The sequence below is a fragment of the Larimichthys crocea genome, chromosome X, assembly GCF_000972845.2.
Source record: "Larimichthys crocea isolate SSNF chromosome X, L_crocea_2.0, whole genome shotgun sequence".
Classification (NCBI taxonomy): Eukaryota; Metazoa; Chordata; class Actinopteri; family Sciaenidae; genus Larimichthys; species Larimichthys crocea.
In genome coordinates this window covers 16081631-16109309 of record NC_040020.1, presented here as the reverse complement: position 1 = coordinate 16109309, position 27679 = coordinate 16081631, and the positions used below count along the sequence as shown (strand labels likewise).

General features: G+C 39.8%; 1 protein-coding gene across 1 annotated transcript in view; it reads left to right on the top strand.

The window, feature by feature from the left end:
- brinp2 (bone morphogenetic protein/retinoic acid inducible neural-specific 2) overlaps positions 1 to 27679 on the top strand; it is a 222671-nt gene that overhangs the window by 80613 nt on the left and 114379 nt on the right. The window contains exon 2 of the mRNA XM_010737808.3: positions 18198 to 18653. Within this exon, the coding sequence (XP_010736110.2) occupies positions 18265 to 18653 (389 nt within the window). The 5' untranslated portion in view covers positions 18198 to 18264. The remainder of the gene's footprint in view (positions 1 to 18197; positions 18654 to 27679) is intronic.

Genomic DNA, 27679 nt, shown 5'->3' with positions numbered 1-27679 from the left:
GAATTATGCAGCAGATGCTCCGCTGTTTATCAAAAACCCTCAGATATAGAGGTTATATGAGTGGATGGAGTGTTGGGAACAAATAGATGTATCCAGATCCTCCATCGAACCTTTTTTTCCTAATGATAAAAGGACAAGAAGAATTAGAACGAGTGCTGTGTGGTCCACAGGAGTAAAATGAAAAGAGCAGCTATTTGTCTGGCCACATGAAAGTAGAACAAAGTAAATAATAATAATAAGTCTTAAATACCAATATAATGAAAGCAGAATGTGATGTTTACCAGTGGTGACTGGTCTGGCCCTACACGCTTAGTAAGAGTACATCAGATACTTTCTTGACCTGAAAAACTTTTCTATATAGATGACATTGATTATAGTCGGAGCGAGGATTTATCTCTGTGTTATTACTGTAAGGCAAGGATGGATCAGGATGCCAAGCAATATGCCATCTGCAGAGCCATGCAGTCTTAAGCATGGTAAAACTGAAAAGTCTGAATTTGCCAAAGCAGTTGACACTTGCCTCGGGCTGGACACTGCTACTTGTCCTAGATTAGTTTAAAGTGCAAGCCACTGATCACTTAACAGCTACTACCACTTCAAGTGTTCCAACACATTGCGAAGCAAATGTTCACCTCCTGTTTTGTGCATAAATTTAACCACTGGACTGTTCATGCGGTCTGTTCGCTTCAGACAGCCAAAGTACCGACCTCCCGGATTTTAGCTGGAGCTACTTAGCAACGTATTCACTGACTGTGTGTGTGTGTGTGTGTGTGTGTGTGTGTGTGTATGTGTGTTTGTGTGGGAACTTACTAGTTCTTCTGGCTGTTTTCTTTCACTCTCTTTTCCCTCTGTTGTTCCTGTACATTCATAATTCAGGTTCATACATTTTTTTATTGTTTTTTTTCTGACTTTCTGTTATAATATATTTTATTTTCAAGTATTTATTTTCTAGCAATGGTTTCCATTAACTCTGAACAAAATAGTAACGTGTGAAATCTGCTTTCTGTTTGACACTGTTGCACATTGCCATGGCTTTGGTAAAAAACAAAAAATAAATAATCTGACAGTCCCACTTAAGACTGAAGCCATTTTGTTGTTAGAGCACATTCTTTCCCACCAGCTTGGTAAAGCATTTAAACTGCACTCTTATGCAGATATTGTCAGTCTGGAGCAGTATTAATGCAGCTAGAGATAGAGACGCACAAACCAGCTAGGTTCTTTGTAGAAAAGCACATATCCGTTACTTTGGTGATTGAGAGTCACACTGGCATCCATTTTGGCTCCCCAGCACTGTGTTGTTGATGTCAGCTCTGGGACACCTCTTTCTGTCTATTCAGACCATAATCCACTTGTATTTTTGCACTCCTCAGAAAATCTAACCAGCATTTAATGAGGTGGGCATTGTTTGTGCAGACTTATCCGTTTGTCAGCAGTCAGATACTGTCAATGCCGACACTCCTCTGCCTCGTGTGTTGTTAGTCTGAATAGAACCACAGTGCCTGTTTTCTTGCCTTGTCCACTCTGGTTTTTGCTTTCTACCACCTGGTCTTATGGGATTTCCTTAGACATTATGGAAAATTTGCTTTTTTGCTGCCTCACCAAGAATTAGGTGAGTTGTGTGTGTGTGTGCTCCATACAGAGGTAGTTAGTTGACATTTTTAGCCCAGCTTAGCAAATGTCAGAGTATTCATTTAAAAGCCTTTCAGGCACCGAGAGAGCGGAGGTGTGAGATGGGTGAGCTCCAGGTTTTCTTCATAATGAGGTTTTGGGGTCTAGCTGGGGCTAATTTTCAAATCTGTATCTAATGTTAATATACAGTAGGAAACACAACCCTTTTATCTTAGGAATTGCATCCAAATTGGACATGTCCGCAGGACTCAAGGTATTTAATTGATGTCCGCTTTACTTAACTTAAAGCATGACCTTTTTCAATCCATAACTGAGTGTTTTAATCCACTTAAAGGAATAGTTCAACATTTTGGGAAATACAACGTTTCACTGTTTTACCAAGATATTTCTAAGAAGATTGGAACCACTCTTGGGTCAGTGGTTAATATAAAGCTACAGCCCTTGCTGCTTAGCTTAGCTTTGCAAAAAACTGGATACAGGGGAAACACCTCTAAAGCTTATCGATTGACACATTATATCTCATTTATTTCAATCTGTGCAGTAACCTCTGTTGTCATGTATTGTTTAGCCTGTCTGCCTTGATGTAACTTTGATCTTTACTTAACCCTAACCATGCCTATAAAACAATGATTACCCACTATTTTTCCTATGATATCCTACTACTACTTTGGGGCCTCTCAACTCATCGGGATTGTTACTTTATCTGAAATTTTACACACCAAATGTAGTTTTAAATACATGACCAGTGGGATTAACTACAGCATGTGCTTTTAATTGCTTGATAAATTTATTTGAATCAAGTTTTGATGTGATTCCTCACACCTTGCTCTAACTCTTTGCAAGTATGCTTATATAATTGAGTTCTACAGTAGAATGTAATGAAAAGAGACGGCAGAGCTAACTGTTTAAATTCCATGTTATTAACCTTCTCTGTGATTAAGCGTCATTTGATAGGTCAAGCAAAGAAACTTCTGTCTGATTAAACCCCGGCTGAGCATAAGTGTGGGCGAGCGCTGAATGAGCATAAACATGACAGTTTCAGAACAAACTCACTTGCCTCTATGGCTGCCAGACGGCCCGCAGCTCTCCACCTGCCTGCTCACCACTTATTGAAGATGAATGACTTCTGGGCAGCTATTACTTACCAAGTGAAATGGCCTTAAAAGGGATAGCATGGACCTTGTCAGTGCAAACCATAAAGTCAGGCTCATTTAAAAACAGATCCATTACATGTCAGAATAATGTACCTTTGATCCAGCGGTTTATACAAAAACAAAATCCCCTCATGCAGAATAAAATATCAGAATGCAAATGACTCTTGGACTGTAACAAAGAAATATACTTTTGGGTATAAAGATACTTTGGGGTCACCAAAGCCAGTGAATGTCTGAACAGAATATCATCTAAATCCATCCAGTATTGTTAAACCAAAATGGTGAACCAACCAACCAACCAACCAACCAACCAACCAGCCATCAAACCAACATACCTAGAACCAGCATGGCTAAAAAGTACAGTGTCTTCCTCTAAAATGCAGTGCTTCAAGTAGCAGTACCTCAGGCTTGTCCTTAGGTATGCCACTTGAGTAAATGGACTTAGTTTAAGTACCTTCTACCCTTGGAGAGGACTGTGACTTCTATAGAATAGGCCTTCTAAATCCCACCCATTAAAAAAAAAACAAAAAAAAAACAGAAATACATTTAATTCCAACTTACTGGGGGAGGTTACATTTTCTTAAACCATGCAAATCTCTCCCTCTTAATTAGCCTCTCATTCTTATTCACATCAGTATGTCCAGCGTCTGGTCACAGCAGCCTAAAATGACTGCTTTCCATAAAAATTCAGATGAGGTTATGGAGCACTGACACAGTATGTGTTTGGAATTTGAATTAGTCCACCCGTGTTTCCAGGTTTATCTATGTGGATCACAGTCGTTTGGCAAGTGGGATCGTTCAACACCTCTATCACTGGACTCATTCTAACACAATGGTCAGCCTATTATCCCACATATGGCCTGTCTGGCAATACTCTGATAGGCCATTAGTGCTGAAGCCAGCTCAATTAACAGCCAACTGTTCCTTTAGACTATTCCTTTGACATGAACCAAGATACCGAGTCAGTATTGCTATCTGTTCTTCTAACATTGGTGCTAATTGTACTAATAGTTTCATGGATTTGTTGATGAACGGTGCTTTGAAAGACCTTTTTTTTTGATGGCAGGTCTAAAACAAAAACAGCAAGAGCAGCGATTGGATATAAGTATCATTATTGTTTATTTGGTGAACAAATGTCTGAGGAGCTTTATTCTGTCTCCCTGTGTAACCCAGCGCGAGATGTGGATTTGTGTAACTAGCCCACTCTCCTCTGGTTGTGGGACTGGCTTATTTTATTTGTCAGACTATGAGGAAGCTTCTGTAAGTGACCCTATCCAACGATAAATGACCAGCTGTTTGTTTGTCAATGGATTTCCTTTAAAATGTGATCTTGCCTCGACTGTGGGTAATTCTACTCATTAATGGTTGGTATTGTCAACTTAGCAGTCTTGGCAGATGGCAGAACTGGTGGCATAGCTGATTAATGGACACTGCCGGTCATCGCTATGGCCACTGCCACTTTTCCCGACTGACAGTATCAGAGCCAGTTCAAATATTATTAGAGTGACACCACCACTGAGGCTTTTAAACAACGCAAGGGGATCTATATTAATAAGAATTTGAAGCACCTCCAAAATCAATCAGCCTCAAATCAACCATCAAACTGACATGAAATATACCATTATCCATCTGCGCTGCAATAACAAAAGCAAATAATTGCACAAAATCAATCAGCAAATTCATCTATGGATGAAAAGCTAACCCCTTGACTCCAATAGCATCCTAATTTTACACTGCGATGGCTGCCTAGTTAGAAAGTATGCAATTATTTTTCCTCTGCGGAGCGCCTCCGTTCAACTAGAATCTGTACATTCTCTCATTCCAAACAGCTGTGTGTCCACAAAAGCACCATAAGCTCATTAATGGATGTGTTTGGTTGACAGTGTGGCTTCTATTTGCGGCACTGGATATGTCAGGAAGTGGCTAAGTCGAGGATAATGTGTGTCAGTCCAGCCATCATCGCAGCAACATTGTGGCTAGTTAGTGTTTTTTTTTTTTTTTTTTTCTTTTGGGTCAAAGTCCTTTTGTCTGTGTAATAGTGGGAATAATCATTACAGCTACATTTGGACCAGTACTAATTACATTGCTGCCCTATTAGCCTACGTGGCCAGACTGGTAAGCATCTGATGGGCCACAAGGGGCCCGATCCACGCTCAATTATCTGCCAACTGTTTGTATATGTAAAGATTTTACTCGGTTCCACTAAGAGCTTGTCACTGTCTGTTGTTTGGATGCAGGCAACACTGATTATATTTAGCATCAGCATGGGGTGCTTCACTAATTAGCAGCTATGATACTGCCATGTATGTCATGACATTTGAATTTTGCTGTATTATCTCTTTTCTGTGAGCTTTGTTTACTGAGACAAAAGCTTAATAATTTCCAGCGTACCTCATGCAGCTCATTTCAGGGTTACTGGCAAACCATGAAGAGTTTACATGAGCCATGAATACAACAATAGGCAGGGATGCATTTGTGGAAATTCATAAAGTATGCCCAAAATGCAACCTTTGAAATCAGCATTGATAGGTTATTTGTGAAACTAGCTATGAACATTTTTATATATTATCACGTTATGAAGACAGCACGTAGCAACAGAATGTTGTGTGTTTGGTCAGCTAACAAATATTCACTCTCATTTTTTTCCACCAACTCCAGAGAAAAATATCCATCTCTTTAGCTGCTAAATGCTACACAAGCAGCTATGGTTGCCACCTTCAGTGTGTGGGGAAAAAAAGGGCACATTTAATTGTCTCATACCTGGAGGACACAAATTAGGTGGGGGATCAGGGGCTCTGCCCCATGAAACTTTTGAGTGTTAGACACTTCATTTTGTGAATTCGCCATTATATTCGAAATCCTGTGCTACATGAATGTATATTAAGGATTAAATCGTGCATCATGCACATGGTAAAAAATGTTTGCTCAGTCAAAATAAGCATCCTCTGCCATTCAGATGTGGCTGTCCCCTGCTAAATGTTGCTTCAGATCAGACAGTCCATCATGTTTGATAGAAAATATCAATACTGATCCAATTGTGGTCCACCTGTCATTCAGTGACAGACAGCTTCTGGTCATTCTCTTCAATGAATTCTGATTTAATATATATCCACAACGTCTTCAGTCATGTGAAAACAGTGTGTATGCATTAGAGTGACCGTGTCCCGTATTGATCCAGTAAGGTCTGCCTGCCATTAAGTGCTGGGACAAAATGCTGCCTGCTGTAGATATATTACACCATGTTAATTTGACTTTTATTCAAAGCAGCACAAAATAAGTACATTCAAACTGAAATGAGTTCAACGAGAGCAATGTTTGCTAACTGCAAAACCAAAACAATAGCTGAAAAACGCTAAAAGGATAAAACTAAGGATAAGAAAATATTACATGTTCTGTGTGTGTTCTGAATATTTAACAGCTCACATTCTCGTCTTGCTACTTTTTCAGGTTCTTTGGTTTATCTTATTCATCAGACAATTTCCCAGAGGACCCTGCCTTAAGTGGTTTCTAAAATGTATCCTGAGTGACCACTCTGCATCATTACCACAGCTTTAGGAAAGCGGATTGTTCATGCAAACACGTATATTGGCATAAGTGAATGTGAATGAATATAGATTCCAAACATAGCCTCAGGTACGCCTATATTGCTGTAGGGTATGATGTAATTTGACTTCCCCATCCCCTACGGTCTTTTCAATTACCAGAATACGCTTTCTGCTCCTGCTGCTGGCAGAATATCAACTGAAGCCCATCTGACTCTGTGTGGACCTATTTGGGATTAAACTAGCTAGTAACTAATAAGAGGTGTTGCAGTATGCATAAAGGAGTGTTATGGGGTTGCTTGACTCAGTAAGAGTGCAGCTTGTACAATTACCAGACCTGCAGACGGAGAAACATTGAGCTGAGAGGGCGGAGGAGGAGGTAGAGGATAAGAGAACGAGGAGAAGATATGGGAGATGGGAAGAAAGTGGTGGGATGGAAGAAGAAGGGAGGGAGTGATGGTGATGGAAGGTGGGGTGTGTATTATATACATGTGGGTCTTTATTGTGTGTGTTGTCTAAACGTATAGATTTGGAATATTGTGATATTTAGAGATTAGTTTTGTATTTGCTTTTTCCAATGAAAAGAATCACTACAAAAATACCATCTGCTGGAAGTGTAACTAACAATGACACCACCGAGGATTTTGCTCAGTGAAATATTTTTTTTAAAATTCACTTTAATTAGCCTGATAATTAGTGATGCTAATACTGAAATATGTTTTTTAAGTAATGACACCTTATTAGCATCTGAAATCTAAAATAACACTACCATACACGTGTTCTAACAAAGCCATTCAGACTCAGTATCTATGCCTCTAGCTACCAATTAGCACTTTACACAAGCCCTTTTATGCCATCACCTACACATAGAAGCCAATAATTATTCCTGACATAACTGATGGAAGTCAGATTGTTTGCCTGATTTGCAGGCAGGTAATCAGTAACCTGCAACTAATTGCATTTTTAAGCTCCCAGCCGACTAGTTTTTCATCATTTATTGAAGCTTTTCTTTAGGACTTGTCAACAAAGTTCCAGAGGATTAATGAATGAGGCCAGAATACAGCAGCCACTGAGACGCTCGACTGTGGTTGTACCTCTACTCATGCCTCACTCTGGCACTTAGATGTATTCGGTCTTCAGATCATGGTCAGTCTAACCCTATAGAGTTTGAATAGTACATTGCAGTCTGTTTAAAAAATATATGTTGTGTTGTGACCAGTAAACTGTGTCTGTGCTGCGGTATTACTGAAATGAACAGAATTTATAAGCTAATAGATTCTGTAGGGCTCAGGCCAGACACGTCCTCTTGGAATATGTTCATATGTGTAAAATGGTAGTGTTGAGTAGTGTTAGACCAAAAGACCAAAATCAAAGAAAACAGATCGGTGTCCATCGGACATTCTTCATACTGCTGTTTATAGTCAGAATCATCTGTAACACATCCCCAGTCACTTTGAAAATATCATATTTCTAAATGTTTTAAATATTATAGAATCATGACAATATTTAATATTGCATAAATCTATTCCCCAAAATTATGCAATGTGTGCATAATACTATGAAAGTATGAAATTCTGAAATGAAGAGAGTCTCAGACAGAATAGTGTTTTTCAGAGTGAAATATAGGAATATAACATAGAATAAAGTATAATATATAATCTGGTAGACCATTTTCCCCTCCGACACCGGACTTGATCGCTGTTATGCACCTACATTCCCAGTTCATTTTCACAGGTGTATTTTGATCCGAACATGATGAGCACATACATGGCCAATGTCTTCAGTGTGTCATACTTTTAGGGGCAAGCCACCCAAAAGGCGCTCAAGCTTTCAGCACCACAGAGAGCAGCCTTCATGTCACCAGCGGCCTGGATGTCAATCAGTTCACTGTGATTGGCCGCCTCATCCAGCGGCATCACCTTCCCCACGTTAGCAGTTGACAGCCTCATTAATATGAGGCCTAAAATATTGTTTTCGTCCCCTAGTGGCTTGCTACTGTACAGGTAATATGAGTCTGTTAACACTGACAAAGGCTAAAAAAATAACACATTTCAAAGGCAAATTGATATATGAAATAATATTATATTACTTAGGATACAATATACATTTTTACGAGAGCATCTGGCCCTGATAGTGTCTGCAGAGAAAAATTCTGGCCCTTGGACAAATGTAGTTGACGACCTCTGTAGTAGACTGACAGAGCAGTAGTGGTGAAATTGATAAACTGTAGACAGGTTGTGCAGAAATGTAGTGACAAGGAAAGGACTATGCTTTGTCTTTAAGATACTATGGAAATTAGTATTAAATTAAATTTTGCTTCCATACACTGTAGAGGACTGACAGATGACAGAATAGCTTGTGACAGTGGGAGGAAAAGGCAAAAATTTAAAAAGCCAACTGGACTGGATGAAGACCTAAGATTGTACCTGGTGGAGATCAGATAAATCCAGGTCAAATTACCTACGAGACTGAGAAAAGTCCAAGTCCAGTAAGATTACAAATGTCGTCAGAGAGGACGCTACACTCTGGACATCTACAGACAGCTTTAAGATCAATGGACTGTAATAGAGTACATATAATACATTTAACACATTATTATTATTCTTGTATGATGATTTGTTGATTTGCTCTGCATCTTAAAATGCCTGTTTTTTTAACAACCTGCTAATTTTCAAACCGTAATGACAACTGTAATATGCTAATATTGCACAAAGTTATGATGTGTTCTAACACTCAATTCAAGCAAGGTCTCACCAAAAGTCAGTTTTCAGCAGAGCGTGCAGCTGACGAGCTGTTGTTCTCTTAATTATCAGCTGGTAAAGATGTTAACAGAGCTATTGATGGGCCTTAATTGACCATATGGCTGTTTGTTTGTCTTGCTGGAGATTGACCATGTTGAGAACACACAAGACATGTGCACACACAGTAACACACATGGATGCTTCGCGCACACACACGCACACTGGAGCGATTTTAGGATCATTTAAAGGGGACCTAAAAAATGTCCCCTGTTGGTGAATGTTTTGGAACACAGAAGTCCGCACTTAGATAGGTTGGTAAGTCCTCACACACACTCACGCACATACACACACATACAGCCAGCACAGCATATAATTTGTCCAGTTTCCAAACACAGCCCATCAGAGTGTCTCCAGACATTATCGGCATTATGCTGACATTATTGCCAGCTCTGCTGCTTCGTAATCCAGCTATTTGTGTATGTGAGTGTGTGTGTATGTGTGTGTGTGTGTGTGTGTGTGTGTGTGTGTGTGTGTGTGTGTGTGTGTGTGTGTGTGTGTGTGTGTTTGAGGGCGGTGCATGTTCAACACCAGATTGAGCCTGTCGGCGCTATGAGTCTGAGAAAAAGCCAATTACATGCATCTTTTTCTTTTTTTTAATCAGATGCTCTTTCATACCTCTTTCTATTGTTCTCAGCTGCTTAATCCAGTCACACTTATTATTTGCGGTACATTTTCTTTATCCTTAATCGGTCTGGGGTTGTTAATGTTTCTTTTGTTGCTTTTTGTGTTTGTTTTTTGCACAGCTCAGAAAGTGAAAGTGTGCTGAGCTCAGTGGGTGGAGCCAACGCTTCCTATTTGTCTCGGTCGGGTTTGAAAAGGCTTCATAAAATATTGACAGCTCCATGTAGGAGTTAGTGTGAGCAACACGATCAACCTTTTACAGCTTTTAATCATGAAGTTTTTCTACTTTTTTGGGGTTTTTTTAAAAAGTCTTCAACAGCTCCAGAAAAGACACGCTGGATTTGAAGACGGAGATCAGTTGAAGTGGCTCCATTTGATGCAGACAAATTGCAGAGGTCTGTAAAGAGACGCTGAGCGTCTTTCCATCGGGTCGAGCGTGTCTGTGTTTGCCTTCAGTAAGTGGGAAGACTCAGAAACTTGTCAAATATATTTCAGAGTCAAATTATCTCCTCACACTGACAAATATTGTTACTGTATTTCTAAATTATCAGACTTGTTTGAATCATTATATCAGACGATAAGTCTTGTTTTATTATTCTGTTAAATCAGCAGATGATCATGGGAAAGTCATTTAAACAAATTTCTCAAACGAGCTTGGAAAAATCACTCGGCAAACATCGCTCTCTGCAGAGAAGATTACATGTAGAAGCTGATAATACTCTGCAGCTAAAAGAAACAATGGGGCTAAGCAGTCAGCAGTTAATAAAAATAGCCATGATCATTAAAAGTGCGTCAAACACATCAGACACGTGTGAACAGCCTGACCTCACCTGATTTTTACGTTCAAAAGTTCACTGAAAGTCAGCAACTGTAGATTATTTTTAGAATCAATTAATCCATTGGTTCTCAAACTATAGCACGAGTACAACTGGTCATACGCGACCTTCCTGTAGTGGTGGAAATATATTTTTTAATAAAATAAAATAATTTACAAAGATGCTGAATGAAATAAAAAATAAGTTTTGCATTTTCTGAAATATTTTATCTTAATATCAGCCTGATACATCGTCACATTCATGCACGTACCGTGCACATACACCCATAATTTGTGAAAATGTGATGGTAGGATAGTTAATGGAGGTAAAAACTCCATTGCTATTGTGACTCCAAACAGGAAATATCCTAAAGAGAAGTGCAGATTATTCCTCAGCATTCAGCAACAGTTAACAATAAATAATCTTCTTACAAACCTGCCTCCTGTGTGAACCGGCAGCACAAGAAGTTTGAGAAACACTGGATTAATCAATAAAAAAAAAGAAAAAAGAATAAATATTCCATTCATAATGTCTTAGAGCCCACAATGATCATTTCAAGCCCTCAGTTTTCTTTTGTTGTCTGTTTTGAGTATCTATTGTCAGGAATTACATATAATATTGATTAGTATGCTTTCATTAGTGCATAATCACCTGAAAATAACAATGGCTGTTTTCATTGCCTTAAATTGAGTCCTCTATATCTACAGTGTTTTCCATGGAGTCCATCATTTTTCTACAGTAGCCCAGAACAGACAAATGCTTATCTAAATATGGCCTTTTGCCCTTTACTGTATGTACATATCACCTTCCCTTCAGGAAGATGTTGCCTGTCTGTTATATTCCAAATAATTAGCAGTCATCCAATGGTCCAAAGATAGAGAGCTGCTGCAGTCCATCGATGCTTTGCAGAAATGTCATTACAGTAGATAGCCTGGTGATTGTTCAGCGTATTTAATTGATTGTTCAATATCAAAAAAGAAAAGTCTGAAAAGCTCACATTTTGAAAACAAAATGTTTAGAATATGCTTTATATTCAATTATTTTATTCTAGTTGCCAATCAATCAATCGACTCATTGTTGGAGCTCTAATCTTCAGTATTACTAGAGGAAAGCAGTTAGACTTCATAGATGATAAAGAATTATGACTTCATTGGTTGGACAGAGTAATCTGGCATACACTTTGTGGCCTTCATCCAATGTTTTTTTTCTTCACCGCCCCCACCCCAACAGAGCCGACATCAGAATGTGGACGTGAACTCCCCTCTGCCGTTCTATCCCTCTCCTTTGTCTCTTCCTTTCGATTCATCTGTCTCTCCTTCTGTCGCACTCTCTTAACCTCCCTGCTTGTCTCTCTTTGACTGTCATCCTGTTCCGTTAGTGTCAATCCTCCTCAGCTAGCTTTCGTCTCGCTACCCCACCCCCCCGCTCCATCCCTCTCCTCAGCCTCCGTGTGCGGTGAGCCCGAATTAGAGGGGGTTTGAGCAGGTGTGCAGCTGGCCGGCTATTGCTGCTGACTCGCATAAACGCTGAGAGGTGAGTAGTGAGCTGCTGGGGTTGAGGAATACAGCTGGCCTCTAATGCTGATGGACCTCCCCCTGGTCTAATGTTTGCCAAGGGCCCGGCCAGGTGCTCTGCAGCATATGCATGCAGGCACACAGAATCTGTACCGATACACATATCTGCAGCTTGATATGGACACGAAACACATATGTGTGTCACATCTAATAACGATTCCCAGCTGCGGTAATTGTAGTACACGGGTAGCGAGTTGAATTCTGCTGTAGGTTCATGCTCTCTGCTGCAGAGAAAAATGAAGGTTGTAATTTTGTCTGGCTCAGAGAAAAAAAAAAAAAAGCTGGGACACAGGCTTCCCCGCATAATTCTCTGCCTTCCAAACTGGAGCACGAATTACTTAAAGGTGTCAGGAGGCCAAACCACTTTCACATTAGCCTTTGCCTCAGTTGCCCTGGCAGCTGGGTGGGAAGTTTAAGGAACAAGTTCTGGCGGGGGCGACTCATTCTTTCAAGAGCCCCCCTTTTTTTTTCATCTAAACATTCCCTTAATCCGTCCGTTCTTACCGCCTCCCCAACACCCCCACTCCTTGTCTTTCCATCACCGCTTTGCCCATGTTTCTCATTTCCTTCCTTTTCCCTCTTGACTTCTCCCTTTTTGTGCAAACATGGTGCAACAACTGACTCCTTGCTCTCTCTAAGCCCAGTGAAGGTGCTGGAAAAAAAAAAAAATCCAATAAACATAAGCTGTCGCTCCCCCCTTGACTTGGCTGTCGTCCCTGAGATGTTATTTAAGTGTGACACGTGGTCGATTTTTTTTCCATTCCACCTGGATGCCCTCAACTCCCCCCTCCTTCTCCACCCTCTTCCAATATGGATTGGAGATGTTCATGCCTTTTTACCCCCCCCCCTTCCCTTCCAAGTTAGGAGAGAGAAGGGTAAATACGCACAGGGTGTGTGAATAATGCAAGGCCGAACATTAAATGTCAGGGCTAAAAATTCACAATTTCCCCTCTATTGTCTCGCTGGCATTCGCGGCATGTTTTATGCATTTTATAATTAGTGGGGGGAGTCTCGAAGGAGAGGAGCGGAGGAGAGAAGGAGGCCTGGCAGTTATGGGGATCGCTTATTTCTGCGAGAGGTGGCGTTTTAAGAAGTTATAGAACGTCATTTGAAAGGCAAATCTGAGTGGAAACCATTGCAGGAATTTGTCTCGGAATAACACGTCCAACATGTATGAGCTGCCCACACACACACACACACACACACACACACACACACACACACACACATATATATGCTATACATTTATATAAATGAAAGAAAAGCCAATAGTTTGGTTTCAAGATTTCCAATTTCATGTTTCAGTACATTTGCAGTTCAGGTTTCAAATGTTGGTTGGGTTTTTTCCGTGAAAAACAAAAAGAGAAGACGCAAGACACAAATAAGGTGAAATGGAGTTGGATTAGATGGTAGAAGGAGAATGACAGAAGGGAGAGGACTGGAAGGGAGGACAGAAGATGAGTGCATGTATTGTATATGACATACAGTCAAGGTCTTTCTTCTAAACAATCCCTTTATTTTCACTCCCATACTTTCCTTTCCTTTCCTCTGCCACCTCTCCTCATCACTTGTCACTTTACCTTGTAACTGTGTTTACCGTGTTCCATTCTTTCTTTCTTTTTTTTACATCCCCTCCAGTGTTCATGTATTCATCACACATCCATTCTTTTCTCTTTATTGTGTATAAAACTTTTTCTTTCAGCAGAATATCTTATTAAATCCTGGTGTCCCCTTGGAAGGGGGGGCATCATGGCTTATCAGTCAGTCGCGAGTGTGTATCTTGTCTTTTAGATAATGTTTTTTAGATAACATTTAATGACTCACAATAACTCAGAATCACAAAGATAGGAATGAATCATAACTGTCAGTGGAAGTCTCAAGAGGAGGTGCCGATTTATTGGAATATAACTTTCCATCGGTGGACACTGCCCAAGAGGTGCAAAAGTCGACCAAATAATCACACGCAAAACAATTTTTATGACATAAAAAGTACCATAATCTGGCATGCCTGTGGGTCGACTGTTCACCCAGCCCGAACGCGTCAACCAGCTGAATAAAAGCCAACATATTGTCTGTCAGCAAAGGCCAAGGCAGAAGCAACATGATGTTGAGGAGGGATCAGTGTGGCGCACAAAGCGTGTCACGTCGGTCTAAAGTTGCAGCAGATGAGAAAATGTTGACATTAATTGTTTCTGTAAGTTGTTTTAGTCATTTGGAAGGACTTGTTATTCACATATAAGGATGTATTGTATTGTTTACATGGCAGTAAAATATGCAGAGTAGCATTTTCTGAATGAGGAAGACCAAATGTGGTGTATCCGTATCCTAGGAAGCATTTTATAACCAGCACGCTACAATAAATGAGGTAGGAGAAAATTTTAGACATTTAAACCTTGCTAAGTGTGCACCTGGAATGTTTAGCTGTCTTATTCCATAGTGTATCATATTTGTCCCTCCCAGGACATACCGAAAAGAGAAATTAGAGATCCAGCAGGCGGCACATTTTTAATTTGCATAAAATACAAGAAACCTTTCCATTCATCAAGTTCTCATCCTGTTTTTAGCTGCATAAATACAATCGTTTGACAGATGACTTTGCTAATTGCCTTTTCAAACTGCAGTAGTCTCTCGGTGCAGCGAGTGAAAATTAAAAATGCAGCGCTCTGAGTATTGTTTTTTTCATGTCTGAGCCTGCATTTATCCACCTGAAATTAATTCTCTAATTTGTTTGTAAGATAAACAGGGAATACTTAGGATCCCAATCCACTTAAAGCATCTTCTCTGCTACTTTACATATCCGCTCTAGAATGCTGATTTGTCCCTGAAGGTTCCGCCCAGCAAGCCTGCTAGTCATTAACAGTGAAATGAAGAGCATGCCAATACTTTTGTGAAGGGCACTGGAAAGTCTCTTCAAAGTGTCACACTAGCGCGGCGCATGTTTTGTGTTAGACGACGAGAGTTCACACTCGAGCTGGAATGTGATTTGTGCTGATGTGTTTGGTGTGAGCTGCTAAAACGCCCCTGATCTGATCTATGCGGAGGCGGTGATGACAGCCATGTCCAAACATACAAAAAGGAAGTGAAAGCCGTCAGAAACGTCACCTCGGTGCCACTTTATATATTCAACACTCAATGTGCTACGAGTACATTACAATCATGAGGGTGTTTTTAATAAAATCGTTTTTGACCCCTGCTAAAAGAAGCTTTGCGGCCCATTTTGGACTCCTGGGTCAATTTTATTATTTTTGCTTCTGAATTATTCTCAGGATTGAGGATTTTGTCGAAAGAGTTTCTCCGCTGACACCAACATACAGAGCATTTTTTTTTAGCAGCTTCGGGGTGACGCGTGTTCTTTTTAAGGCTGCAGTCAGTCATGTTGGATTATTTTGTTCCTAAGTGATTTTAAAGCACAAGAACAAAGGTACTATTGTTCTGAAAAATGTGTTTTTGGACTGGATTCTGAAAATATTCAATTCAGTTTTAGTCATATAACGTCTGACAATTCCCTACATGAGCGAGCACTTGCAACAGTGTCAGGGAAGAACTCGAGTTAGAGAGAGAGAGATGTACAGCAGCAATGATATAATATGATATCATAATAACTTTAATTATTCTTTTAATTGAAAAATGACTAATAGTAGTAATTATGATAGTAATAATAACAATTGTTATTAATAGTGGATGTCACAGCAGCAGGCTCGACCAGTCACCAATCGAACAACCCTCAGCTACGTTAGTGTCATGTATTAATGAGACATGGCTGTGCACACATGGAGAGGGAGAGAAGAAGAGCTCAGTGCATTATGAGAAGTCTCAACAGTCAAGGCCTATTGCAGCATAACTCACTCATAACTCATGACAACAAGCATAAAAGTCTTGGACCAAGACTTTAACACATTCAGCTCATTCTGTTTCTTCCAGGATGAACGTCGTCCCGTGCCGCTGCTAAACCACGAGGGCGGCTGAATTTCATGACCTACATTTGCAGAAAAAACAAGTAATTACACAGAGGAGACAACTTATTTCCACTCAAGCCCACGTTTGGACACCAGTGACAGATATTAATGAGTGACTGACCGCAGTTTAAGAATGACAGACAGGTGATAGCAGTGGCCTCCGGCGACAAGGAAGCAATAGCTCATTCATGTGCTTTTCCTTGATGATTAACTTGTTACTCAGAGTGGAAAATCCAAGGCAAAGTTACCTCCCGTCGTGTATTCCAGTCACAGCTAAGTGGATTTAGTACAGGCTCGTTGTCTGGAGGTTGTGCATAGGCATTGTGGGGAATGTAGATCACTAAATGAAGTAGATTAAGGAGTTTGAGAGACACATATTAATGTGTTAATGTGTTATGTTTTGATGACAGGGCAGGATTAACCTGCTTTGTATTTGTATTTGTCCTGTAAACTGGAATTCCTCTTTGCCCCTAATTCGCTGTATGTTTGACAAAACACAAATGGATTACAGTATATCATAGCAAGGGTGAAGTTGGGGTCAAACCCAAGTACACTCAGTTTATTCACCTCTTTGAAATGAGTTTAACCAGATCAACTGTACTCATCAATGAAAGGAAGCTACAGTTTTCCTACCTCTGTATTTACATCTTTGAATATAAACTGATAATATCACATATATAAGACACAATATCAACTGAAATATTAAAGATATCACAACTATATTTCCCAACTGGGTCCCTCAGAAGCAATCACATCTATTTTAGTGATTCAGTGCATTCTACCAAACATTTTGTGATGGGTTTCATTAAATGACCTGCTGAACTCGCTGAACTGTCATTGGTGTAAATAACCCGCTAGAGTGCGCAAGTTCTTCTTCTTCTAGTGTTTTTGGCAGTTATTGGTTAGCTTCAGATGTATTACCGCCACCTGCTGGACTGAAGTAGCGCTGACCGTGATATGCATGGAATTGAGCAAGATAAATGAAACACGCACACATACACACACATACATATTTGTGGCTAATGCTGCATTCACACAGATTCAGACTGACAGCAAACCAAATATCATTTTAATGGACGAGAGCAGGGCGGTGAAATTGGGTGAAGCGGGGAGAGAGAACCTCCAAGGTGACGGCATTCATTTGAACATTTTGCCATCCTCCGTGGCAGAATTTACAACTGGGTGTTATGTAGCTCTCTCACATGGACAGTGAGGAGCTAATAATGAATTACATGAAATAATAAGAGCACGGTGGTGCAGTGGTTAGCGCTGCAGCCTTACTGCAAGAAGATTCCTCATTCACTCCCTGGCTGGAGTTTGTATATTCTTCCTGTGTCTGCTTTGTCTCTGGGTACAGTCCAAAGACATGCATTATAACTGCCCATATATGTGTCCTGTGATGAACTGGCAACTTATCCAGGGTGTACCCCGCCCTTCACTGGTATAGGCTCCAACCCGCAAACATTGTTTTAATGACTCGACAGAAAACAAATGGCTGGTATCTAATATACACAAAATAATTACATTTAATATATTTTATTTCATTTTTTTTTTCATTTGGCCCTTCTGTCATTGGATGCTTCCCAATTGTTGGTTTCTCCGAAGCAGACCAGAAGGTGCTGTCTGTCTGCTGTCTGAATCCACATAAGCACAAAATGAAATCCAGACATGAGACACTTGAAGCGACAGTCATAATCAGGGCCTATGATTACATTTGAACAAGCAGTGCCCTCATCAGTAAAAATGTCATTTTTATGGCAGCAAAGGTTCTTTGGAGAAGTGAAGGCAGTGCCTCTCTGATTTGTACATTTAATTAACGTTCATGGTTTAATAATAATAATAATTAAGTGTGTCTCTGACATGAAGAGAACACCTTTTTATGTGCATACTTAGAGCACACATGAAAACAAACGCACTGATTGATGTTAACTTGATAAATACCACTTTGGGGACATTACACTGCTTTCATTATGGACTATAATCATAATATGTGGACAGAAATGTCAGTCAGTGAACCAAGAGGAATGATTTCTGTCCAATAAAAGACATGTTTCAGCGTCTTGTTATGATCCTAAAACCAAATGTTTCTGTGTCTCCTTCTTCAGGCCAGTGGGAGGTGACTGTCCGAAGAAATGCCGGTCCTAGGTGCCCTAGTACATCACCACCGGGACCATGGCGACTCATTGGCCAATGAGAAGAGAGAGGTGCTCCCATGGCTCCTCCTGCCTTGCTAGATGGTCGGCGTCCTCCTTGATGTTCCTATGGTTGCCGTGGGTGTTGCTATGGCTGCCGTGGCCCACCCGAGCTGAACAAGTTGGCGGTGGGGGACACGGTGGGAAGGCGCTCCACGGTTCTCTGTCGTCCCCTTCATCCTCGTCGTCGTCCTCCTCCTCGTCCTCGTCACTGTCTGGCTCTTCGCCTTGGGGCTTCAGCACGAGGCAGAGCGGGGGACAGCTGGACTGGTTGCTGTCAGAGAAGGGACCTTTCCACAGATGTCCTGAGTACACGGAGTTCAGAGACAGGTTCCAGCAGGGATTTTCTACCAGATACAAGATTTACAGGTAACAGAGGGGTCTGCACCTGTGTGTGTGTGTGTGTGTGCATCTATGTGTGTGTGTGTGTTTATGTGTGTGTGTGTGTGTGTGTGTGTGTTTTTGTGTATAGGAGGATTTGAAAGATCGACAGGTGGGAGAAAAATGTGCTCTCACTTCTTCTTACACATCTCAGACTATCTGTCTCTTCTCTGAAGTTGTGCTTCTCAACCTTTGTGGCTCACGACCTCAGAGGATGTGCTGGGATTCAATATTGTGCATTGAGCCCCACATGTAAAAAAAATAATGCTTTGAATCGAAGCAGCACAGGCTGAGATATCCTGACTTTCATCCCATCGTATAGGTCAAACCAAAAAGCACAGGATCCCCCATAATGCAACCAATGGCATCTTTTATTTGACCTTCCATGTCACATCTTGCTGACTCAATAAGCAAGCCTCATTGTTCAACATCTGTAGCTTATTCATCACATACCTCTATAAATATAACCCCATATACAGTACCTGTCAGTATCGTCTCATATGCTGCAGTTAGTAAAGTCAGAAGCATTTAAATGTAATCTGTGGTGTTGACTGCACGCAGGAGGATTTTGATTTAGCCTTTACCCCTTTGCCTCCTCCAAGGCACCATAAACACTGTTCTGAAATGGCACCAAGCCCAGGGTGTGAACTACAGGGGTGCCAGGAGGAGCTTGGCTCCTCTTAATAACACATGAGCTCCCTGGAACATTTGTTTGTTTTTTTGGAGGAGTCTAAAAATTTATAAAATGCTATTGTTGCCATCATTAGGCTTTTATTGATGTTATGTATGTCAATAACTGATTGTTATACAGCATATTCAATGTGCTGATATAAAACAAGGCCTACATGTTTGCAGCTAAGAATCGTTCTTTGCAACAAGCACCCAACCCACCCTCCAAAGATAATTTTTCCTCTCGTCCCTGAGTCATATTCCTGATCAGGTTCACTGATCTTTATGTGTCATGAACAAACTTAATACTCAGAACCTATGAAGGTACAGAGGTTTCAATTTCATTATTCAGTGGTGAGCTGCCAAGTATTGACTTCATGCTAATAGCAAAGCAAACAGCAGTGAAACATATGAAAAGAAATGAAATGGACTAAAAGGGTTATGAGTGATCGTAAAATAATATACGCACAGAAACACTTGAGGTCAGATTATACATATCTTTTTTTTTTGACTTTGTAAACAGAGATTATTATTTATTTTATTTTTTTACATTCTTTTACAAACTCACGGTAGAATTCAATCAATGTCTGTGTATGGGTGCATGTAATGAAAAGATCTGCATCACTTTTACTCAACACACACATCATACACGGTTCTTCTGTATTAAATTCACTGGATGGGTTAGAAATTTAATTTGACTAGCAGTATTATGATTTGTGTAAAATCAGATTGAGTAATTGTTGGACAAAAATATATAAGATGCTTCTTTGTTACGGCTAAAGGAGAAAGTGAACTTTCACTGTGTTGCTTCTTCCTAAATGCCAACTTACAGAGTAACTGATTTGAAATGAGCTGCTGCTGACTGATTCTGCTTTTTTGTTTCTGCTGTTAATTGATTTTACAGCAACCTTACACTGCTGTTATGATTCATACGGTCCTTGCTAATTTAATTAATATATAATTAAATAAAACCCGTTCAGAGTTTAACAAGTGCCTAAACAGGGATCAGACGGAAATAATGTAAATGTAAATGCATTTTGTCTGGCAGATTAAGGCCAGAGCTTTAAACAATTCCATTGTAATCTTTGAATAGATAAAAGATGATGAGGGACAGGTGGAGAGTAGAGTGATGAAACTGCCGTAAGCAGTGATCCTGTCATCTTTTTCTCCAGCCCCTCTGACTTTGTGCTGATTCTTTCTGTTCTGAGTTCTGAGCTCAGCAGGATCAGTGGAACTGTAGCGCAGGGCTGAGCGTTGAAAGAGCATTTCATGAGCAAGTATTACAATGTGTAATATGAAGAATAAACTAGATATTTATTACAGTCAGAGAAACACGACCGTCCCTACATTCAGCATTCACTTATCTCACAGGATTTCATTTTAGGGTGACAGCTCATAACTCCAAACTCATAAAACAGACAAAAATCTTTTCATTTTTCAAATTTCACTAAAAAAATGTCAACTTCAGAAGAACTGCAGCATTCAAAGAGCGGAATCTCAGTTGCAATGCTGAAATATCTTTAGAGGACTAGTGTGTTGGATTCACATTTTGACTCAAACCACAATCTTTTCCTCGAAGTGTTGGTGCCCAAATCTAATCACGAGTTTAACGTCACACACTTAAGGTCTGGGTTTTGGGACTCGATGCCAATAAACCTGTTCAGAAAATTAGATATGAGGACGTGCTGTGCTCAGGAGAAGGGTTAAAGTCAAGAGTGTTTATTGCTTCCCCATTTTTACGTATTTCATATCAGATAGGGAGGGACATAGATAATGATTGCGGTATGATACCAAGTGTGCATTACACCCCGAACGCTATGAGGTAGTGTCAGCATCCACATTCCAATGAACACAGCAGGACCTCGGTCTGAACACAAACTCCAAAACCAGTGGTAGCTAGTCTGGCAAGAAATACAGTAGGAGTGGGGTGGTTTTCTACTACTAAGCAGCAGTTTGCAATCTTTCTATCAGAAAGGTAGTGTAATATTGTAAATTGAAGATGAGCAGATAGACGACAGAAAGAAAACCAGAATATGCTCTGTATAAACTCTGATCCAGTTTCACCAAAATCACTGAACAAGTTATAAAATTGTGCTTTTGTACAAAAATCAGTGAGATCCGGCCATGTGTGGAGCAGCCCTCAGAATCACTCATAGACTGTATCAAACAGGAATTTGGTGGTGTCATCAGTGATAAAGTGTTTCATTTGATGTAAAATTGGTATATGCCCCCAAGTGCGGGATGAGTCATCAGCTTTTTATCATTTACCAGGAAATACCTGAAAAGAATACCTGAAACTACCTCAAAAAAACTTTTTGTCAGTGTTGAGCCAGAGACTGGAATATAGGCTACAGACGTGATGAAAGACTTGATGATTAAAAAAAGTTTGACTTAATGGGGAGTTTGTCTTTTGGACTGTCTATAAGACCACTGGCTATTTTTTCTATGACCATACTGTTCAGTTTGAAAGGTGCATTTTGGCCCACAACTGGCTCCCACACTGTATTTGATCACAAAATCATCCTGGTAGGCAGACAATTATTTTTTTTTATATTTAACGTGAGCACAGAAGACTTTTTCCTTTCAGCAGATGAATGTGAAAACAACCTTCATTCTACAAAATGAAATTCAAACATCTAAGAGAAAAAGGAAACAATTGCGACAGTGACAACAATGGTTGGCATTAAGCAATGAGTGACTACAGAGGTGATAGAAAGTGTCTTCTTCACACTGACATGCAGCCCCAGACCAAGCCAAAATAACCACCGTGCAGAACACTCTTAAAAAGCTGCATTGTCGTGTTAGTGCAGAAGAAAAAGAAAACTGCACATAATCATGGAGAGGGAAAGAATTTAAAATAGTCTGGATATTTCTGATTCACTGGGATTCTTTGTAAGTTTCATTTACATAACTTTTCCATTCACTTGCAAAAGAGACATGAAGAGCAGAGGAAGCAAGATATAATTGCTAAGTAACTGTCAGTCATTTTATGTCCTGTTATTCTTGGGTTGGAACCAAGAAACTTCATTTTGGGCCAAACATTGTCCTTGTATGCCAAGACGGAGGTTTCCCTTTTGGTCCAGAGGCCGTTAAGGCTAGGTGGTCTATAAATGATGCCGTTCAGCCAGGTCGGGAGTTCATGTCGGCCCCTGTCACCATTATCATTACTCCAAATTGAATACCAAATGTGATAGAAATACGCCACAACTGCTGAGGCTGCCATTTCCATTTCCTAAACTTGGAATGGATATGTGTATAAATTCAGACTTTGTACTTGTAGTTTCCTTCCCATCCCTCCTTTCCTCCCTCTGTGAGCTCTTTAAAAATAGGTTCTGTTCGCTCGTAGCCTTGAAAGTTGTCACAGCACGTTTGTACTGTCAGAAATGCAGACTTGCCTCAAACTTATATGTTCTAATTATCTCTGGCGTTTTTTGTTCCTGGAGCCTTACAGTCGGCCGTGTCTCTGTTTTAAGAAGATGTACAATCGCGTAGGGAACATTTTGAAGTGTATCATAGAGGCTCTCACTTCACCTCCTCTCTCTGTCTCTCACTGGCTGCCTTTTGTTCCCTTTTACTGAAGATATGAGATGGCCTGCTTCGCAGTTCTATAGTTACTTATACTCTCTGCTGGTGCCTGACTCAGTGTTCTGCTGCTCCTTTGGTCACTCGGACAGCAGGAGGTTAGAAATGTATCATTCAAAGGCACTTTTAACAGTTACTTATAGAAAGATGGAGTCTTTCAGATGACCGGTTTCATCTATTAACTCTCAAACTCTGCTGTCTGCCCTTCCTTTCAGTCCTTCCTCTGCCACAGTTTGAATCCAGTGGAAATGACAGCATTGCTTACAGATGAAGGGGAAGTTTAGAGTGAAGTGACAGGTGAAGGTTTGGTGACATAAGTGGGACAGATTGTCATATGACTCTCAGTGATCACTGAAGAGGCAACATGGCAAACTCCTCCTGATGTTTATTTTTTCTTTTCTTTTTTTGGCTCGTCACTTGTTTATCCTTCAGCCTCTGATTCAATAACGTATAGCATTAACTTCCAGCCAGTTGTGCATACTGTATTTATGCCCTGTGCTTCAGTGTTAAATATTACCAGGTTTCCACAGTAAATTTCACAATAAACTACTCTAATAACACATTTGCAATGCATGGTGGGTAATAATGTGGAATATTACAGGCAGCAATATCATAGAACACGCTATGATATTGTAAATTTACATTACAATACTGTAATTTTTTTGGTAACGTGAGTGGTTTCTGTAGAAACACAGTATATTACTGACTGCATCCATATTACTGTAAAATAATTACAGTATATCACTGTAGGGTTATGACAAATATTAGCCAGTTATTTACTGTAAAAATACAGTTATATACAATATACATTTTACAGCATCTCTCCCTCTAAAGGCAGTGTGTGAGTCATTGGGATTAGATTCTCTTTTTTTTCCCCTAACATTTGCTGAATGCATGTCAGCAGCCGGAGACCTCCACGCAGGCAGCTGTATTAGAAAAGTTCAGCATACCAGCATAACCTGACTGAAAACAGTATCTACAGTACATTATCAACACCTTTTATTTTCAATATGAATTATACAAATAAAAAGATGAAGGGCTGGCTAAACCCTTGTGTTATGGATCCTCCTATTAAATTAGAGAAAACTGCAAGTGCACCCCAAAATTTCACATACCTAAAATTAGATATATACAGTATATATAATGAGACAACACTTTTCACTTGGAAATGTCAATACTTGACAATATTCTGGCAAAAATAACAAGATGGTGCTTAATATTACCAAATATTACCAGACTAAATATTTCAGACACTCACAGCATTGGAGGGAATAAAGTATGAATTTTGCATGAGAAAAACTATGAAGATCTACCACTGCTCAAAATATTCAGACTACTCCCCTTTGGACAAAAATTAAAAGCCCATAACCCTTTCCTTCCATCTAATCATTTTCATATAATTTTAATGTGGTTTGTCATAAAACTCCAGTTATGAAAATGTAAGTGGAGGAAGCTGAGGACTGAGGAGAAGCATCTAAATCACTTGGTTGAAACATCACAGCATGATATTTTCACACATCACGTAGTGTGTGTGTGTGTGTGTGTGTGTGTGTGTGTGTGTGTGTGTGTGTGTGTGTGTGTGTGTGTGTGTGCGTGTTCAAACCCCTGCCATGTTTACTGAGTATTTCCACTTCGATATGCACCGCACGGTTTCCTGACAGAGTTCATAATGTATCAGACCTGCACAACTGAGATAGTGTCGCTGTTCCCATTGAGGACAGTGAGGTCGTGTCCTTGATATGTCTGGAAATGTGAGGGAATGTAACGACCTGTTACTCCATTTTAGAGGATATCAGGCATGGAAATAGACTTCCAGTGAAATGATCAGTGACCACATCAGCATCCTGGATCCTGTGGTGGACAACAGAAGGAAACAGAAGAGGAGAACAGAAACTTTTTTTTTTTTACAGAAAAGCAGACCTTTTATTGAAACTGCGTCTGTTCATTGAATAGTATAACTGGACATTAACTTTCCACGTGCAGTTACAGCAATACTTTTGGATTCTCTTGTGTGGAACAGTTTGGGTTGGACAGGTTGGTATACAAGTACTTTGACACTAGAGAGCACTCTTTGTATTCCATCCATGATTGTGCTTTCTGTTTTAACGATAACCATAGCCTTAACCATGTGATTACCTTACCATCAAGGTTTTAGCTCAAATGAATCTGACACACAGTGTTGCTCTTATGATCTGAAAAAAATGCTTCATTGTTTAAGTTGGATCAACTTTTAGAGCAACTATGAGCAAAAGTGTCTAGTTTTATGTGTATGTACTGACTCGCCGACAGACATTGAGGGTGAATGAAGGTTAGGGTTTAGGCAACAGTGACTCGTGCTTCAAGTTACTGCAGACGTTTCTGATATTAAGAACATGATATTTCCCAAACAAAGTGCTGTGAGCACCTAAATATAAAAAAGGGTACATATATGTATATGGTAGGCCTGTACATTTATCAACATTTCTGTGATGTGCCAGATTAATTAGCAAGATGTCCTCATTGTTTGTTAATTCAGGCAGCAAAACCTGAAGGAAACCATTGAAGGCTGAAGGTTTTCCTTCAGTGCTTTGTAAGTTAGTTGCAGATAAATGTATTTTCTGGGAATCAGGTCTGAATCAGAGTCATTCTCAAGGTATTACCGTGCAAACTGTCAGAAGTCTCCGTGTCCCTTTCTTCTAACGACACATTGGTTTACACCTCTTAGCAGCCGTTCACTGTTCGATATAATATTGTTCTCAGTTGCTAAGAAACAACAGATTGTCATTTCTGATGTTGATGAATTTACTCATGAAGAGTCTTTTTGGATATGATGAAGTTGTGACTGCTGCCTTCCATCTTTCCTCCTCGATATGAGACGTCCATGGCCACACTCTTTGTGTTCATACTTTGTGAATTCTTCCTAATCCTCCTGGGATTTTTTTCCTGCTTTTGATTTCATTGCTCCTCCCCACGACAACAAAGCACTTGTACATTTCAGCCAACACATCCTACTCCAAGTATTCCTCAAGAACACTGGCACACTTCCTCCCAATTTGTATGAAAACAATGCAAGTGGCAGCGAAACAAGGCCAGTGCGGGTCTGACAACATGGGCTTCAAGAAAACACAGCCAAGGCTGAATGAAATGACAAAAACTAAAAGCCTTTTTAAAGTCTATTATTATTATAAGTAGTAGAATTATACAAAAAAAACAACCTTGCTTACGTAGAATATGAAATATTCAGCATTTGCACTAATGGAAATGCTAATCAGTGTATTTCTGAGCCATGTAATGATGAACATTTTCCAAAATCTGATCAGTTCTGGTGGCATACATGGTAAAAAAAAAAAAAAAAAATAGATGACTGACAAGGCTGGCAGTCCACATCAAACTCATAATGTTGCAATTAGATGATAATTGTAATTATACAGTTATGTTGCTGGAAACTGGTCATTTCGCATCTCATGGAAAGGACAGCCTCCAGCAAGATGTTAAATTCACGCAGTAGACATGGAAAAACTGACCTTATCTTTGTGATGTGTAAGAAGCACCTCCCCTGTGTTTTGTACTGCGTGACCTTACTCATGCTAATATCTGGTTATCATTAAGGAAAATAAGCACCAGAAGGCTTTTTCTCTGCATTAACTTTCTGTGGAGCAAGAGAAAAAATATCTACTCTCATTAACTTTAAAGAAGTTGTAGCCACATTTTCCTGAGCTAACCCCAATCCGTTAAATATACTAATATCATCATCGCAGAATATACATCAGATGCTACAAGCTGGAAAAGATGACTCGTGATGTCTGCTCACACCTGTGAGTTTGCAATCTTCTCCCTCATGGCTGTAGTCTGTGGATAAATCCAATTGAGAGGCATCGTTTGGAGCAGTGACTCCGCTATCTAATGTTCAGATTTATCAGAATCTTGTATTGTATTACTATATTTTCATGGTATTGCAGATTTTTCACAAGTCTGCTGAAGGACTTGTAGACTCTGGAAGTGTCTGGAGTCAGACTTGAGTGGTGATTCTATTGATTGATTAATTGATTGATTAAAAAAAAAAGGAAAGTAACTTTAACCTGTGTTGGCTGGATACACACTGGGAGGCCCAACTGCTTACGACTATTGACAAACTCTGAATGTAGCTTTGTGCCTGGTGGGACACACTCTATTGACTTCAATAAAAATTAGGACTTTAGCCTGACAACATTTATAATTTCTGTAAATATAGTATGCCTATAAATGTTGTTAGAACTTGAAATACAAAGTTTAGGACTTGGTCTTAGTCTTAGACTTTTTAGGCATGACTTGAGACACTTGTGAAACCTCAGTCTGCAAATGACCTACCCCTCAGTTGATTTCTACTAAATGACCTTTAAAGGTCTTATTTGAAGACTTGATATCTGTAAGAAGATATATTTGTCAATTCAGATACCAGAAACCACCTTCATGGAGTTTTATATCTCCAGGCTGTGAGCATTTCTCTGCGGATTGATCATTTTAATACTTTAACACTATTTATAAAACACCTAGACCTGCTTTATAATAACAGAATGTAAAGGTCACTTTCTACAATATGGGACCTTTAAGACACTAATATGAAACTTTTTCCTCAGATGAAGCAAATCTTGTAGCGCTTTCTCTCTTCCAAATGTGTCCAACGAATATAAGTTCATTATAAGTTAACTGAGTTGTTTCCAAACTGGAATCTTGGGTCCATCAGGACTCTCTAAGGGGCCTCAAGGGTGTCTCTGTGCAGAGAGATTAGTTTGCTTTCAGCTCTA